At 40.2% G+C, this 16,466-nt stretch overlaps 1 protein-coding gene and 1 long non-coding RNA gene across 2 annotated transcripts in view; one reads left to right on the top strand and one right to left on the bottom strand.

The window, feature by feature from the left end:
* gabbr1a (gamma-aminobutyric acid (GABA) B receptor, 1a) overlaps window positions 1-13,946 on the top strand; it is a 135,957-nt gene extending 122,011 nt beyond the window's left edge. The window contains exons 18-24 of the mRNA XM_047361922.1: window positions 2,232-2,348; window positions 4,324-4,434; window positions 6,685-6,778; window positions 9,504-9,631; window positions 11,187-11,315; window positions 11,881-12,024; window positions 12,852-13,946. Of these exons, the coding sequence (XP_047217878.1) occupies window positions 2,232-2,348; window positions 4,324-4,434; window positions 6,685-6,778; window positions 9,504-9,631; window positions 11,187-11,315; window positions 11,881-12,024; window positions 12,852-13,136 (1,008 nt within the window). The 3' untranslated portion in view covers window positions 13,137-13,946. The remainder of the gene's footprint in view (window positions 1-2,231; window positions 2,349-4,323; window positions 4,435-6,684; window positions 6,779-9,503; window positions 9,632-11,186; window positions 11,316-11,880; window positions 12,025-12,851) is intronic.
* On the bottom strand, window positions 13,443-16,148 carry LOC124866230. The gene is made up of 2 exons (XR_007037755.1): window positions 16,116-16,148; window positions 13,443-16,035 (listed from the first exon to the last, which is right to left on the bottom strand). It is a non-coding gene; the product is annotated as an uncharacterized LOC124866230 (long non-coding RNA).
* Window positions 16,149-16,466: the final 318 nt, after the last annotated feature.

Here is a 16,466-nt window from a genome sequence, read left to right as displayed (position 1 = left end):
CATAATTCATGTGTTGTACTGAGTCAATCAACTGAAAGGGACCCATTTTCTTCCTGCTGAATACTTTCACTCAAATTACAGCTTGCATTTTTGTAAAGTTTTTAATTTCAGATTGTGCCACTGTAAGTTAAGATTAATTCATTTTAAGGCTTTTTAATCATCTTTTGTAAGAGTTAGCCATAATAGGAAATAAATTGAATTTCTTGCTCTTGTTCCAGCCCTGTTTCTGTTGAGAAATAACTGTTCAGTCTGATGCCAGTCAGTAAAACGACTTTTTCATCCATTTTGCTTTTACAAAACACTGCAAGAGGAAGGTTATTCTGTTTTATCACTGAGGTCATCAAGAGTTTAAACCAGTTTTCATAAAATATGCTCATTGATATGTGGTTTTATTTGAGTTTAATTAGGTCAGGGGTTTGAAATGTCACTGTTCTCCATAGTGACTGACAGTCACATGTTTATTTTATGACCTTTGAGCCTTTAATTTAAGCCCAGTGTTTATTCTGATATGAATACATACATGTTAAACCATTTTCTCCTCAGTTCTCCTAAATCTGTTCTGGCATATTTGGTATCTTTTCAAATTTCAGGTCTCAGCTGGAGATTTCAGCTTTTTCAGTTGCTATAAACCGACTTTTAACATTTAATTTAAAGGATTTAGCATTTTTCAGGTTTTTATTAAAACAACATCCTCACAGCAACAAACAGAAACCTGCATACCTGTCAGCAGTTCTTTGGGATTCTGAGCATGTACACATGAAGCATATCAAAACTTTACACCCTGTTACGTTTGTTGGCTTTTTGAAAGTATTTTGATACTCAGCACAGAAGCTGTAAGTTCCTGTCTGCCAGCAAAGCTCAGACGTCAGGATCCCAGCTCTAATGAGGAGTGGGAGTATGTGTGTGTCACCCATGTTGAGCCTTTGTGTAGTGGAGGCGAAAAGGGAAATTTCCATTTCTGTTGTTTCTCAGCTCTTTGTCCCTGTCCAGTTATTCTCCCTCATGCTTTGTTCTGCCTCTCACCTTCTGCCCTTCTTCCTCTCTGCTCCTCAAATCTCTTCATCTCCTCAAAATCGTCTCCTCTCCCTGCTGATACCACTTAGACACTGTCTGTCTATCAGTTAAGAAAGGAATGCCTTGACCTGCAGTATTTTAAAAATATCACAATGTAAACAAGTGCACATAAAATTTCCTGATAATATGCAACCAAGACAATTAAGACCTTAGCTACACCTCATCAGATACATGCCTGCAAATATGTTTTTCTCCATTTGTACAAAAACACCTTTCAGGATTCAGATATTGCAACTAAAACACAAAATTAGCCATGTTGTGCCAACAGGTGGTGATATTTTCAACATTAGCAACACATTGGGTAACAGGATACCCAGACATCCCTCTCCCCAGTGACCCATTCCATTCCAGTGAATCCCAAGGTGAACTTAGTTCAACATAGGAACGCTGCTTTGAAGTCCATGAACACAAGGCGGCTTTAACCAAGTTGGTTCTCCCAGTACCAAATATCTTCAGTACAGTGGTTCTCTTTATTCTCTGAATGGCTGATTTTAAAGAAAAATCTTAAATCCCAGCAGCTTTAAGACCCAGAATGCCTACCCTGCAGGGGCTTTGTGTTCTCTACCTGTGCTGCGTCTTTAAATACATCTGGCATGTAAGGTTTTTTAGTTGTACAAAAGTCAGAAGGATGTTCCTAACTTGGGTCATTTTTAAAACAAAAAACTTCTGCTACATGGATTAAGTGTTGTCCTGTAAGCTGTCCAGATATTGATGTTTAATATTCCTGAACGTTTGACTTGACAGTTTTCAGACTGACTAATTAACTAGTACTAGTTCACTAGTTCACAGAGTGTGGTTAACAAAAGTATCCGCCTGATTTCTCAGCCGTCAGTTTGAGACAATCAGAGTGAAGTAAAATGAGCCAATAAGTACTCAGCATATGTAAGAAGTCCTTCCAAGCTGTCGAAGAAGGTCCAGAGTTTCAGACCTCAGGAAGTTGGTTGGAGAATGAAGAGCTGTGTTTAAATCTTCCTAACTGTGGTCAGTATCTTCCTGCAATGAAACTGAACAATCGATAAATTCTTCAGTGTCCAAACAGTTTATCAGCTCTGTGTTTACATGTTCACTTGTCCCATTCTTCATTGTTCCCATGTCCCAAAGCATAACAGCATCTTTAAATAATAAATATAATACCTTTTTTCATTTCTCTCCTGCAGTTCCGTCTGTGGCTCCTCGGCCTTGGATTCAGCCTCGCTTATGGCAGCATGTTCACCAAGATCTGGTGGGTCCACACGGTCTTCACCAAGAAGGACGAGAAGAAGGACAAGAAGAAGGTATGCATGAGTAGTAAGGTTGAAATGATAGTGGAGCAGCAGGAACATTTAGAGCGATGCAGTGCAGTGATTCCCCAAACATTTCGTCTTCTGACCAAAGGACGTTGGAACTGGTTCCATCCTGGGTTTAAATGAGGCCAGTTTGTGAACTTGCTCAGCATTGAACTGCCTGATAATCGTATCGCTTCAACCTTGACGCCACTGCCTATGACCTCTGCTGGCCGTCAGAGACATACATGTCAGTTTCCTATTCGGACCTTTCCTCTCAGCTGCTTCACTGCTTTTATCACTGAGAATAATATAGTTAGCTTGTTGTGAGTCTGCTACTCTTCATCAATTAGATGCTAAATGAAGTGAGTTGTTGTTGTATTGTTGCATCTAAACTGAACTTAAAATCAAAGTTAAATGTTAAATTGCAATACCAACATAAGTTGACATTTCTATTTGAAAAATCTGAAGGATTCTGGGTAGCCAACCTAAAATCCCAATATGGCTGCCTTTGTCCTTAAATTAGGCTCTCAGTGATTGAAGCATGCATGGCATGACTCTTGGGTCTGGTGGTTTTCTGTAATTTTTCCATACCAGCCGGTAAATTTTTACCTTGTAGAAAACCAGTGACAGATGATGTTAAACAGCTGTCATTGTAGACTGAATGTCCTAGACACACGATGAAAATCAAATGAGTTGTTGCCTCGTCTCTGGTCACCTTCAGTCGCTCAGTCATAGCGGCTGGCTTTAGCAGGGCGATATCCTCCAGCTACATGTAAATAGCCTCTGCCAGCTGCTCAGTCTTAATTGTGTTGCTTGACTGGAACCACAGAGGGATTAGCCTCCCTGCAGAAGCAAAGGCAGCAAAGGAGAGCAGGTCCGAGCTGTGCTGCAGAGCATGTGTAGCAATAAAAATCCTTTGCTGAAGATCTTAGAGGCTTTTATATACAGTAAATTTCTAATTGTTGGTTGTTGGACTCACTGTGACACATGCAGCTCCACATGCAACATTCACGCATGTAAAAAACAGATCTTGTGCCCCCATCTGCCTGACGTTGCATTTCCGTGTATTTATGTGAGTGTGGGTGTGTGTTCCCTCCACTCAAAGACAGTGTATCCTGGAGCCATTTTGGGACTCTGCCAGTCTGCAATGTGTTGTGGGAATTTCTAGGACCTAATCATAAGAATAAGAGATTAAGCCATTTATGGAGTATTTATGAATTTATGGATGGGTATTAAAGTTCTACGCAGAAATCCAACCTCAAGGGATTTATTATTGGAGCTAAAGCACGTCGAATCAGGTTGACTTTCAGCTCCCTTCAAGTCCACAGAAGGGCAATTTCCCTGAGAGCTCAGTGTGCTTATTTAAAGAAAGTTTCACAATTTCAGCTCATTTTTCTTGCAGCTCAGGAGTAGTGGCACCCAGGACAGAGTAAATGTGTTTCATCCTTTATTTTATTTCTCAGTTTTAATGATGGCATGCTTGAATGACCACTGCTGTGTCAGAGGTGCTGTGAGTAAGCCGTTGTGCTTGAATGAAGGAAAGAAAGATCTGTGGAGAGGAGGCTTATTTCTGGGGCTTGTTTTCAGTCATGCTTGTGCTGCTTCCATTATGGCTCAAGTCAAGATTAACAGGGTCGACACCGGGGCCAGGGTCCCCACAAACACAGTCTCGTCTCTGTGTGTTTAGACAATGATTTCAGGTGGCAGCGCAAATATAGCCACTGCAGCTTTCTGTGTGTCGCCTGCAGAAACACACTCAGACACTTGCTGCTCCCTGAAACACTCTCGGAGACTCACGTACGCCTGGATGAGACACACATTGAGAGAGACAATTTGTGCCCAGCCATCCAGAAATCACAAGGACGCTTGTCGTGTTATTTGTCCGGGTAGTTTGTCTTTGTTTGTGGACCGGCTAGTGATGCCCTTGGATAGTGATGACTCTTGTGTTTGTGTTTGTGCATGTCTTTGGCTCCCACTCACACAGCAACCCTTGGAGCCGTGGAAACTCTACGCAACAGTTGGAGTGCTGCTGGGCATTGACTTCCTGTCACTCATGATCTGGCAGATTGTGGATCCTCTGCACATCACGGTCGAGGTAGAGTACGAGAGACAGATGAGATCATTTTTTGCGTGCCCATTTGCACAGACGTTTCAGCTGCCATCAGCCTCTGAGTAATTAGACGCTGAGGTGTGACTGGCAGAATAGTGTTTTTTCATTTTTATATTCAAAGCTCTGCTTGAAAACAAAGAAATTACATCAGTTCAGTTTCTACAACAGAGGAACCAGCAGTACATTATAGATATCTTTTGGACTTAATATGTCCTTTGTTTAAATAAAGGAAACAAGTTTGGTTGAGCCAAGTTAACAGTTTAAAGTATGCATAAAGTACACATATAGAAACAATCAACCCTCCGGGTTCATGTCGTTTTCCCCTCCACCTTTGTTCCTTGGATGGGTTGGATAGAAATATTATGTATCAACATATTTTTGTCACATTTTTGACTTAAATGCCATTAAGAACATTAGCTCTCATCATAAATAAGAAATTTTAAAATGCTTTTGAAATTTTAAGCCCTTAAATGCCAGAAAGCACAAAGGGAATGTGTTTCCCATCGTGTATATACAAACTGGATTTCTTTTTCCTCAACAATGGTTCTGATCTATTTTTATCTTTTGTGAAAGTCGTTTGTAAATAAAATTACTCCACCTGTGTGATTTTCATCCTATACAGGCAATGTATTAGATTTGTGAATGATGAAAAATATCGCCCAGTGGAAAACAATATCAGATGACATTTCCATCCCAAGGGAATGGAAAACGAATGAGAACAGAAATCAGATTGCAGTGGTGGTGGTGATGGCCGTGTACATCATGACCACGGATCACAGGCACACAAATGTTGCCTGTGATCCCTGGTTGCTCATAAAAAATGACAATTCCTTCCAAAATGCAGAACAAGGCCAATTTTATGCCATTGGCATAAGAAATCAGCTAAAGTTATGCAGAAGTTAAATTCCAAAGACAAAAAGAATGTTTTGCTTATTGCACCCATTCAAGGAAAACTTATCTGAGGTGGATCATTTTTTTGTTAAAAAAAACTTTTTTAATTGAGTATTTTGTACATTAGCTTTTATGCCAGTGTGCTAGCTACATTTTTGCAGTTTGCTAAAAATCTGAAACATTTTAAAGAGGCAAAACACAATGAAGTCGAATGGTTTTGCAAGGGCGCAAATGTACAATTTATGTTTTCATTAACATTTTAATTAAAAATGGCATGTCAAACAGTATTTTTGCCCTTCTCAACATTCAGAGGAAACATCTTTATTGGCCTTACAACAATCAAACCTTCTTATAATAGCTGATATATGCTATAATCCTTTTTGCATATTTACACTGCTATTCTTTGATTGGTGCTCAACGTCTGAGGTTGGAAGGCCTCCTTGCCATCACCCTAATCTTTAGCTCCCTGCACAAATTCCCGGTCAGGTTCATATCAGGACTCTGGCTGGTCTGCTGTTAGTGTCACTTCAGGTCAGAAGAAACATGTTGTTCAAATTAATAGATTACTTTATAATCTAACTATCATAATTCATAATCATCGTTGAACGACTTTCTTTAAAAACGTAATTGGTCTAAACTTTCCTGATGTTTCCTCATATTTCATAATTTTATATCAGGTTACTCAGATTCACTATTATTGCTGTTAAGTTTGTTCACAGCATTGAAGTTAAAGCTGCTTTTAGAAATTATTAGTTCAAGGGTGTGAGCACTTTATTATATCTTTTCCAATATACTTTTTCCCTGTGCAGATTTGCTTGTTTATAAGTAGGATTGTACAGGACATTTGTCACATTAAAATGAATTTCTCAGCTTATCATTTAAAGTCACAAAAAGCAGCCTTTTTATCACTGAGCCAACATATAAATTGGAGATTAACAAATCTGCTCCACACTGAGTTTAAGTAAACTCCACTTAATTATCTTGCAATTTTAGAGACTTTTTCCATGTTTTTTCCAAGGGCCTGATAAAAAAACACATTGCAGGACAAAGATATGCCATTCAAACCTTACATGGAAGTTTTCTACCTTATGTTTCATATTTATTGGATAGCTGATATCCCTTTAATTCAGTCATTCATATCTGACTGGTGGGAAGGACCTATGCACCCAAGGGGATCGACCCTGCAGTCATGAGGTTTATGCTTACGTTGCATGTTTGTCTCCATCTCCAACGCGCTGCTGTCTCATCGTTTCTTATTATCTCCCCCTCTCTGTTTTTCTCTCTCCTCTATCTTCTTTATCCTTCCTCTGCTCTTCCCTCTTCCCGGGTCCACCATATGAGCAGAAGTTCACTAAGGAGGCCCCAAAAGAAGATCTGGATGTCCTAATTCAGCCTCTGCTGGAGCACTGCAGCTCAGAGAAGATGAACACGTGGCTCGGTATCTGTCCTCTCTTCTTCACAGTTCCTCTGAGCTCGCTTTGTGCATCTATTGCTATGGACGTATGCAGACACACACGTCACAGCCGTTCACTCTGAATTAAACAGGTCTCATATCACAGCCTTCTCTAAGCCCCCTGACGCCCCCTTACGTTTGATTCCTCTTTTCACTCCAGCTTTTCACCCTCTGCTTCTTCTTCTTCTAGGTCCCTCTCCATCTCTCTGTGTCTCCTTTGTATTTTGTAGCTGCTCTTATGAAAGTATAATAGTGCTGAAACTCAAACAATGTGGGTCACAAACTGGGCCAATGCCCCACAGCATCCCCTTCTCAGAAAGAAAAGATGCTGCTTTAATTTCAGGCTGAATCAGGAAACAGTGGGCAGTCTGAGGAAGGGTTGATCGTAAATTTTTCACAGATTTTCCCCCATCTCTGTTATCATATTTGCCTCTGGACACATTTCAGTTGTTTTTCTTTTTTTATTACACACCTTTTAAAAAAAACAGATTTAATAGCGTGTTTTGGTTTTATATCTTATAAAAATAGCCTTAATTTGTGAAATAAAGAAGAAATGTTCATCAGGTTACAATGTAAAATGTGCAAAAGCCTTAAACTCCAAGTATTCTGAAGTGAAAAAAGAGAAATACACTTTTTCAAGATTAAAAAACTAGCTTCAATGATTCTAGTAGTTTCAGTTTGAAATAAATGCAAAATTTTTGCCAAAGTAATGAACTCAGTTGCTTGTATATTCCTAATGCCACCATTAACAGCTGTTATACCTCTTTGTTTTTTTTATTTTTTAAAGAGATGTGCTGCCTAAGGGAGATAAGATACTCTACTATGGATTTGTTACATGACTCCTACCTAGCAAACACATTACCAACATTAGCAATCAGCTGTTTCCTCTTCCAGGGGATAAACATGTCTGATTATTACTGACAAGAAAGAAGACCAAATTTCTGTAAAAATAGCTGCGCAATTTTTCCCTGCTGAAGGCTTTTTATTTTCTCATGTTTTTTTCTCAAGTTTTCTTTCCAGCTTAGCAAACACCTGGAAGCGCCAATAACAAAAAATGTTGTCTCAATGCATTTTGCAAACTAAAATATGAAAAAATCCAATTTATATACATAAATATGCAAACAGTTATTTACATTCCAGTTTTATCCTAGTTATAAATCAATGCAGTCAAGTTCACTAACTATGCCAACTGTTAAAAGGTTTTCTATCTAAGGAAACCCAGCCCATCGTATAGGTCCGTTACCTGTGAAGCAATCCCTCAAACTGAGGAAGCATGAGGAGACGTTGGTCCCAACAGAACCTGGTCAGTGTACCCCATCCATAAAAGGACAGGAACACTTTTGGTAAAATAAAAAGTAAAGAGTTAATGCTTTTTCTAGGGTAGGAACACAGCTAAACAGATACACTCTTATTCGGTAGTAAGATTCATGCAAGGAAACATGGGGTACAAAACAGAGTCACAGCAAAGCTCCTTCAGTTGCTTTGTGTGGGAGACCGTGAGAGCTCAGCACAGAAAAACAGTGACAGGTGTCTCACAAATAGGAAGAGAACATGAAGTTGTTGGCAGCAGTAGCTCATTCAATGTCCCCCTCCATGACTGTGTCACAGCTGTACAGAATACCAGGTCAGATGTAGTTTCTATGAGGTAAAAACAGAGACAGAACATTAAAGTAATGGGAGCAGTAACTGCAGATATTACATAATTAGGGAGTAGTAGGAGAAAGTAGCAGATTGAGGAAAAATGTGTCCTCCAGCAGCCTAAGCCTATAGCAGCATAACTACAGAGATAGCTCAGGATAACCTAAGCCACTCTAACTATGAGCTTTATCAGAAGAGAGAGTTTTAAGCCTATCTTAAAAGTAGACAGGGTGTCTGCCTCACGGACTAAACTAGGAGCTCGTTTCACAGGAGAGGAGCCTAATAACTACAGACTTTAATTTATTAACTCTGACTAGTGTGACACACAAGAAATCAGCAAACATTTCAAAAGATTCACCAGACCTTGCATATTGATTCTGAGCACATTCTTCATGTCAGAATTCATGCTTCATGCTGTAAATTTCTACAGCTAAAGCTAATGACACACAAATTTATGAAACTTAATCTTCGTCGTGTTGCTGTATAAATACTAATAGTCATCGATTACTATTTTAACTCTTGGGGAAAAGTCACAACTGTTGCATTTTTGTTTAGCGTGCTAGCATGCTAACATTTCTTAATTTATCATAAGTACTGCTGAAACTCACTAACCCCTCAATAATTTGCTGCATGAACTGTTAATAATGAATAATGTTCAAGTATAACAGCAAAGGTCACCTTGACATGACCTTTCATAGAGAAGCAGAGACTATAAGGAAAACCTGGATTTTACCACCACAGACTATAATACTAACATGTTATGTGGCATATGTTAGCATTCTGTTTTTAAGCAATTTTTATTCAACACATGTAAAATATATGTGCAACTATGTCAATTTGCTTATACTTAAATTCAGTTTGAATCCTTTTAACTTTACTCTTGCAATCTTAGTGTGTTTAAATGCGCAACGTTTTGTGGAAGAAACTGACCTATTTAACATAACCACTCAGTAAAATATTTATTTTGGTAAGAAAATTTCATCCCATTCATTTTTTTAATGCCTGTTAAAGTAACTGCCTCTACTGCTTATTCATTTCATTTTTTTTCTGACTGTTCTTTATCTTCTTTTAGGTGTGGTTTATGGCTACAAGGGTCTGCTACTACTGCTGGGCATTTTTCTGGCTTACGAGACTAAGTCTGTCTCCACTGAGAAGATCAATGACCATCGAGCCGTGGGGATGGCCATTTACAACGTAGCCGTGAGTCCAAGGAGAAACTCCATCATGCCTAAAACTCCTGCCTCTGGCTGCTGCTATCTGCTTTTCCTGCTTCCTTGCTTTGCTGCAGTCTGTAGAACGGCAAACAACAATGAAGCAGCAATAAGTACCCTTTTTTGTTGCTTCATAGCACAAAATGGTCATAGTATATCTGTTGGTGGGTTCATCAACGCCTGCAATTCAATGATTACTTTCCAAGAGCCACTTTCCAGTCCATTCCGCTGGAAGACATTTAACTTGACCTTTAGCAGAAGCTTAAATAGCCCACCGTCAGAGGTGAGAGTTAGTTACAGATAACCTAAGCCTCCCTCATGTTGATGCAAAAACAACATGTTAAACTTCCTGATTGGATCAAAACAAGATAGAGAAACAGGCAGCAGCCTGTTGTTCAGTTTTCTTGCAGAACACAGCTCCCTGAATGCATTCCTGTCTAAGTCATAACACTGCCAATGCAAACTACTGTCTTGTACCACAATCACACGTTTATCTTAGAAGACATTTGTTTAAAAAAATCAATAAAATCAAACTTTTATTTTGAAGCGGTCTCTTGCTGCTCATGCACAGAGAGTGCAGCGTTCAGCTGTATGCCTCAGCATAAATAATGGGCAGAAATCTGCACAGTGTGAGCTATACAGTATATATATATATATATATATATATATATATATATATACACATGTCTATATGACTAGATGCACATTGTTTTCTATGGATTTGTTTTGGCCTTTTGTAGAAAAAAGTTAAAAAATGCAGCAATTTGGCTTCTGCAGGAGAGCGCTAAATGCAGCCTTCTGTCACAAACATTATTCAGGGGCTGCTGATACCAAGTGAATCACCTGAACTGGAGGCACCTAGGATGCACTTTCAGCTGAAATAGGTGTCATTATGTTCTCCATAGCCACTTTAGAGAAATATTTGCTGCCATTTCCTGACACGGTTGACATGGAGCGACTTTGGAATGGAAGTAAAATGTCTGGAAACAATAAGTGGTTTCTGCCACTTTTAAATCCAGAGGAGCTTTGAACCACTTTCGAACAATTCTTTGTGTGTTATTCAGACATTTTTACTGTGCTGGACTCTGAATAATAAATAAAGAGCCACTATAATGAGTTCCTGAGCATGCATCAGCTGAAACTGTATTGATTTGTTGATTAAAAAATAGATTTATCTTTCATTTCAAATTATTTATAAGGACAATAAATGCAGCGTGCTTGCTCGTTTCATCACTTGGTCCCATAATGAGAGGCAAGTTAAAAGTGTGTGTTTAATGTTATGAGGCACACATTTCAGTTTTATGAAGATGTCAATAGTTAATGGAGTCTGTAGGGGGACCGTCTTCCTCTCCGCTCAGCTGTGAGCTTCAGGCTCCGATGAGACAACGAGGTGATTTTCAGTGCGCAGTTGCCTCCTCTGTCATGACTTTTTAATGCTGTTTTCACTCGGGAGCCCTCTCTGGAATGATAAACAGATGCCTTATGCTTTTATGGATGTGATTTTCTTCCTTTGTTTCCAACTTCTCTTGCCTCTCGTCCTGCAGGTGCTGTGCCTGATCACGGCTCCGGTGACTATGATCCTGTCTTCACAGCAGGACGCCTCCTTTGCCTTCGCCTCTCTGGCGATCGTCTTCTCTGCCTACATCACTCTGGTGGTGCTTTTTGTACCGAAGGTGACTGATACCCTGAAAACACGAGGCAAACTCTCTGTCGCTCACAGTTCAGAAAAAGTGAAGGTCAAACACGTCAGAACAAAGTTCAGATTGAATGTATGAAGATTCAGATTTTTGAGAGAAGTGCATGTTTCTCTGCCTAATATTTTTCTGTTTGTAAGAAATAATGTTCCAATATCAAGATGAAGTGCATTTGTTGCTGCTGCAAAACTATTAGATATTCTAAAGAAAAATATTTTATGCATAAACAAAAAGACTGTGAAGATGTGGCACAACAAACACATGTAGCGCCAAACTGAGCACTTTTTGCCAACAGAACCGAATCAAAGCTTAATACAGTTTAACTTTACATTATTGGGATCGGATTTGGAGCCAACGTGTCACTGTTTTTACCTGTTTGCAAACTTCAGACCTAACAATGATCCAAACAATGGAAATACCAGGAAAAGCTGTGATCTTTGCAAAACCAACGTGTTTCCAGGACATGCATTATTCATGAGCAGTTTAGCCTACAGAGTTTCTTTAATTGGGTTCTTGGTTGACTTCCTCTTTCCCTGCGGTGCAGATGCGACGTCTCATCACCCGCGGTGAGTGGCAGTCAGAGCAACAGGACACTCTGAAGACCGGATCGTCCACCAACAACAACGACGAGGAGAAGTCCAGGCAGCTGGAGCGGGAGAACAGGGAGCTGCAGAAGATCATCCAGGAGGTAAAGATACAACACACAGAACTCACACAGGCCCACTGAACACTCGGTGGTCCAAGGTGACGCTGACAGGAACTCTCAGGTTTCTTAGACTCATGTTTTAACAGGTTGGAAATCCACTTCCGAACTGGACCCTGTCCAATTAGCTTTTGGCTTACTCTCCCATCAGAACCTCTTGCTGTTTCTCTAAACTGACGTTGGCAACGGAGATATCCGGGGCTTCACAGACTGCTCACAGAAACATCCTGATGGATGTTTGCTGTACTCACATTCAGTCAGAAATAATCTAAACTACATGATGACCACAGTTGGACTAAACACAGTGATCACTTCTATGTTCTCTAGGCTGAAGATCTTCATATCAGTTAGCAGATTAGCAGGATAGAAGTTATTACACCTAATAATTTAACCCGATGTACTGTGATCAGTTTTTAACCCATAGACATGTCTAAAGTTAGGGTTACTAGGTTAGTTAGGGTTACCAACAAGCTGCCTGAAAATAATAGCAAACAACGTGGATTAATATTTGGGTTAAAATTAGGGCCGGGACCAGGACCTTCCAGTTCATTTTATATATGCTGGTAGACATTAAAACCAGTATGTTTAAATGTTATATCCTACACACATTTAGCTTTAATGTATTTTAAATATTTCTGCACAGACATGTGGCTCTCCTGATGTCATTCTGTCTGCCATGTTTATGCCTTAACATCTAAAGGCAGTTTAACAATATTTAGTGTTTGATAACTTGGACAGAATAAAGATGAACAAATAATCTACTCTGTGGTTGTGAAAAGATTAAAAGTCTCCTCTCATTGTGTTTTTTTTAGAAAGAAGAGAGGGTGTCGGCACTTCGCAACCAGCTGGCCGAGCGTCAGGCTATTCGCAACCGCCGCCAACCCACCTCGGGCCAGAATCAGAACCACAATGCTCCGCCGCCTGCATCCCAGACCGATCCCAAGTCCCTGCTTCCTCCTCCGGGCTACCCCAACCCCACCTCGGACAATCACTCCCTGCCGCCCTCCTTCTCCAACTCGTCCAGCCTCTACCCTGCGGACAGCAAGATGAGCCGCAACCACTGTCACAACAGCCAGATCCCGCTGCTCTACAAGTAGGCGGTGAGGGTGGTGGTGGGGTGCGCGTGGGAGGGCACAAAACACAAACGGGACACAACTGTGACGTTCACTTTGTTTGGGAGGAGAGCACAGCTGTGACGAGTCATGCAGGTAACAACCGTCCTCACCGTTCTGCGTCGGTAACCCGGAAAACAAAGCACACATAGCGGCAGCGGCGAGCACATCTTTGACCTGCAGAGGTCATCTGAACATTTACGCTGTCAGTCCTCTCTACTTCGCTGTCTCGTTCTTTTGTGGGGACAGGCATGTTTAAGGAAAAACGTGTTTGTGTTTTTTGCGATTTCGTCTCCACGTTTCATCTGATTGGGTTTGTTGACCAGAAATCCACGTGTAGTTGGTTTATATTGTTCTGTAATATTTGATCTGTTCTGTCACTGAGATGTTTGATTCTTTGTTCACTTTTCAGGAGAAAACTAAAACTTACAGACTGATAAAAGCGATGTACAGATTTTCTCCAACGTTCCTGTTGAACAGCTGCTGTGCTTGGATGTCTGGGAACGCTGCATTTTATCCAAAAGTGATCATGTGATTTATTTAATAGCCATACCTTAAAGGTCAGGGGTCAGCATGTATGGATGTCTGTTGTCCAGACTGCATTTCAATAATCAAGTTATTGCTTTTTTAACTAGATAATAAGTGAAGCGAATAAGGAATTCTTTTGGACAATCTTGATGCTTTCACTCGTTTTTTAAGTTTGTTTTTTAGTCTATTGTTTGTTTCTTATAATCTGAGATTGTTCATTAACGAGAGAACCCATGCACAATAAGTCTATAAAACAGGTCATCTATGGCCCCAGTCTCTGAAGTCAATATTGGTCCAATTTTACACAAGCCACACCTGCTCCTGAGGTTCTGACCCTGTTCTGTTATTTTTAAAATGAACAAATGAGAAACTTCTTGCTTCATTAAACAACATCAATTCAAATCAACATATATGTCATGGTTTAACCTGGACTTTAATTTTCACTTCAAGCCAGACAATAAATGTACAAAATGACAAAAAAATGAAAAACAGAAGAGCTCCATTTCAGATTCCACAGGCCTCAGTCAACATGGTAACTGTAAAAGGTCACGGCAGGACCATTAGAACAATATTGACCATATGGGTCGGTTAGAAGGGTTGAAGGGCAGGACTTTTGAAAGATTTGCAATGTTGAATCTGAATTAGGCACTGGATGTTTTGGAGCAATGTCCTCTGGATAGTTGACACCAAAGTAAGTATGCACAGCTCCACAAACACAGCATATCAGCACCAGCACATCATTCCTACTGTCAGGCATGGTGGTGGAGGGCTGATGATTTGGGCTTCTTTGGCAGCAATAGGACCTGAGTCATCCGTGACCTTCTCTGTATACCAAAGACAAAACGATTATTTTCTTAGTTCTGTTTATAAAACCCAGAGAACAGAAAGAGAACATGTTTACTTTTTCATTACTTTACAGGAAAACTGGCATTTTTATTCATTCCTAATAAAATACATTAAACAGACATCTATATTCAGCTTTGCAGCCACAAAAAGCTTGCAAAGCTTCAGTGGCACCACCTTGACTCTGCAGTAGATTGGACCTTGCATCAAGTGAGTCATGTCACTAAATCTCTTACCTCATTATGTCATGTCATATCACCTTAACAGCTCTTATTCGGTGCTCAGTAGTTGGTTGAAACATGGTGGCTGCAAACAGGAGAAGCTGAAAATATTTTTCCCAGGTTAAAGCTTCAGCGACACGATAGAAGCTGAAGCTCAGATGCTTAAAGTTGATTTTGTATGTTGATTTAGCGCCGATATTCTGAATGAACTTAATTTGTCTCTAGATGTTATAGTAGTAGGACCCTTAGGGGCCATGAACATAATATAACAAATGTGAAGCCTACTGAATGATAACAACCAGTTCATCTAAAGAGATAGAAACCACCTCCAAAGAGAAAAGATTTATTAATTTAGTCACACATTCTTCAAAATCTACCTAAATGTGTCTATGACACAGTCTATCTCCTGACTCTGGAGATGTTTAGTGTAAAGTTAAAATCAGACATCATCAGTTATTACTGACACATAACCTATGATAGAGTTTGGAGCAGTAAGTTGCATCATTTTAGCACCTAATGCTGACGATGCAGCATCCTCCCATACAACACCTACACAGTCATTAATTGCCTTTTCCTCAAGCTGTTTTCTTGCAGCTGAGGTTACTTATTTCTCTCATTTTGTGACCTCAGTTAGCAATAAACATCACTTAGTGTCACTTAGCGGTTAAAACAGAAACGGACCTTGAGTTTGATACTTTGACTGATCTTTGAACCAAGTCATGTTGAACATTAGTCGGGACTAATCCCTGGTCAACTCTTCAGTAGCAGAAAAACATTTAGTGAATTATTCAGAAATCCTGATTGTCATCAGCTACCAGATTCATGGCCCAATGCTGTGGATCTCAACTTGATGTCAGAAAATGATGAATTTAGACACAACAGCAGGTTGTTTTAGAGCTGGATTAAAAGAAAGTCCAACTAAAAGAGCCACAAAGTCTTTACTTTGCACCATCAACAAGTCGAAGTTCTCATAAACACTCGTTAAATGTTGATTTACTTTAGGGTGTACATTTCGAAGCTTGAATAAAATATGTTTTACATGCTTGAGCAACATTTGTTAGCAGCACAAGATTTACAACATTTTGACTTGAGTTTAATTCACAGTGTTATTGACGAATATAGGATCCAATAACCTTAAAGTCAGGTTACATTTTTAACAGGAGTTATAGCACCTCACATATCGTCTTATACCTCTTAAACCTTTTCACATTTTCTTTGGTCACAACCATAAACTTTAATTTTTTTAATAGATCAAAACAACCCAACCCTCACCTATGGCCATGAACTTTCACCTATGGCCATGAACTTTCACCTATGGCCATGAACTTTCACCTATGGCCATGAACTTTCACCTATGGCCATGAACTTTCACCTATGGCCATGAACTTTGGGTCATGACCGAAAGAACGAGATCCCGGATACAAGCGGCTGAAATGAGCTTCCTCCGTAGGGTGGCCAGGCACTCCCTTAGAGATAGGGTGAGGAGCTCGGCCATCCGGGAGGAGCTCGGAGTAGAGCCGCTGCTCCTCCACATCGAGAGGAGCCAGTTGAGGTGGCTCGGGCATCTATACTGGATGCCTCCTAGACGCCTTCCTCGGGAGGTGTTCCAGGCACGTCCCACTGGGAGGAGGCCCAGGACACGCTGGAGGGACAATGTTCTCGGCTGGCCTGGGAACGCCTTGGCTCCCCCTGGAGGAGCTGGAGGAGGTGTCTTGGGAGAGGG

Source organism: Girardinichthys multiradiatus, chromosome 3 (assembly GCF_021462225.1).
Source record: "Girardinichthys multiradiatus isolate DD_20200921_A chromosome 3, DD_fGirMul_XY1, whole genome shotgun sequence".
NCBI lineage: Eukaryota > Metazoa > Chordata > Actinopteri > Cyprinodontiformes > Goodeidae > Girardinichthys > Girardinichthys multiradiatus.
The sequence above is the reverse complement of the archived record's forward strand: the minus strand, read 5'-3'. Positions and strand labels throughout refer to the sequence as shown.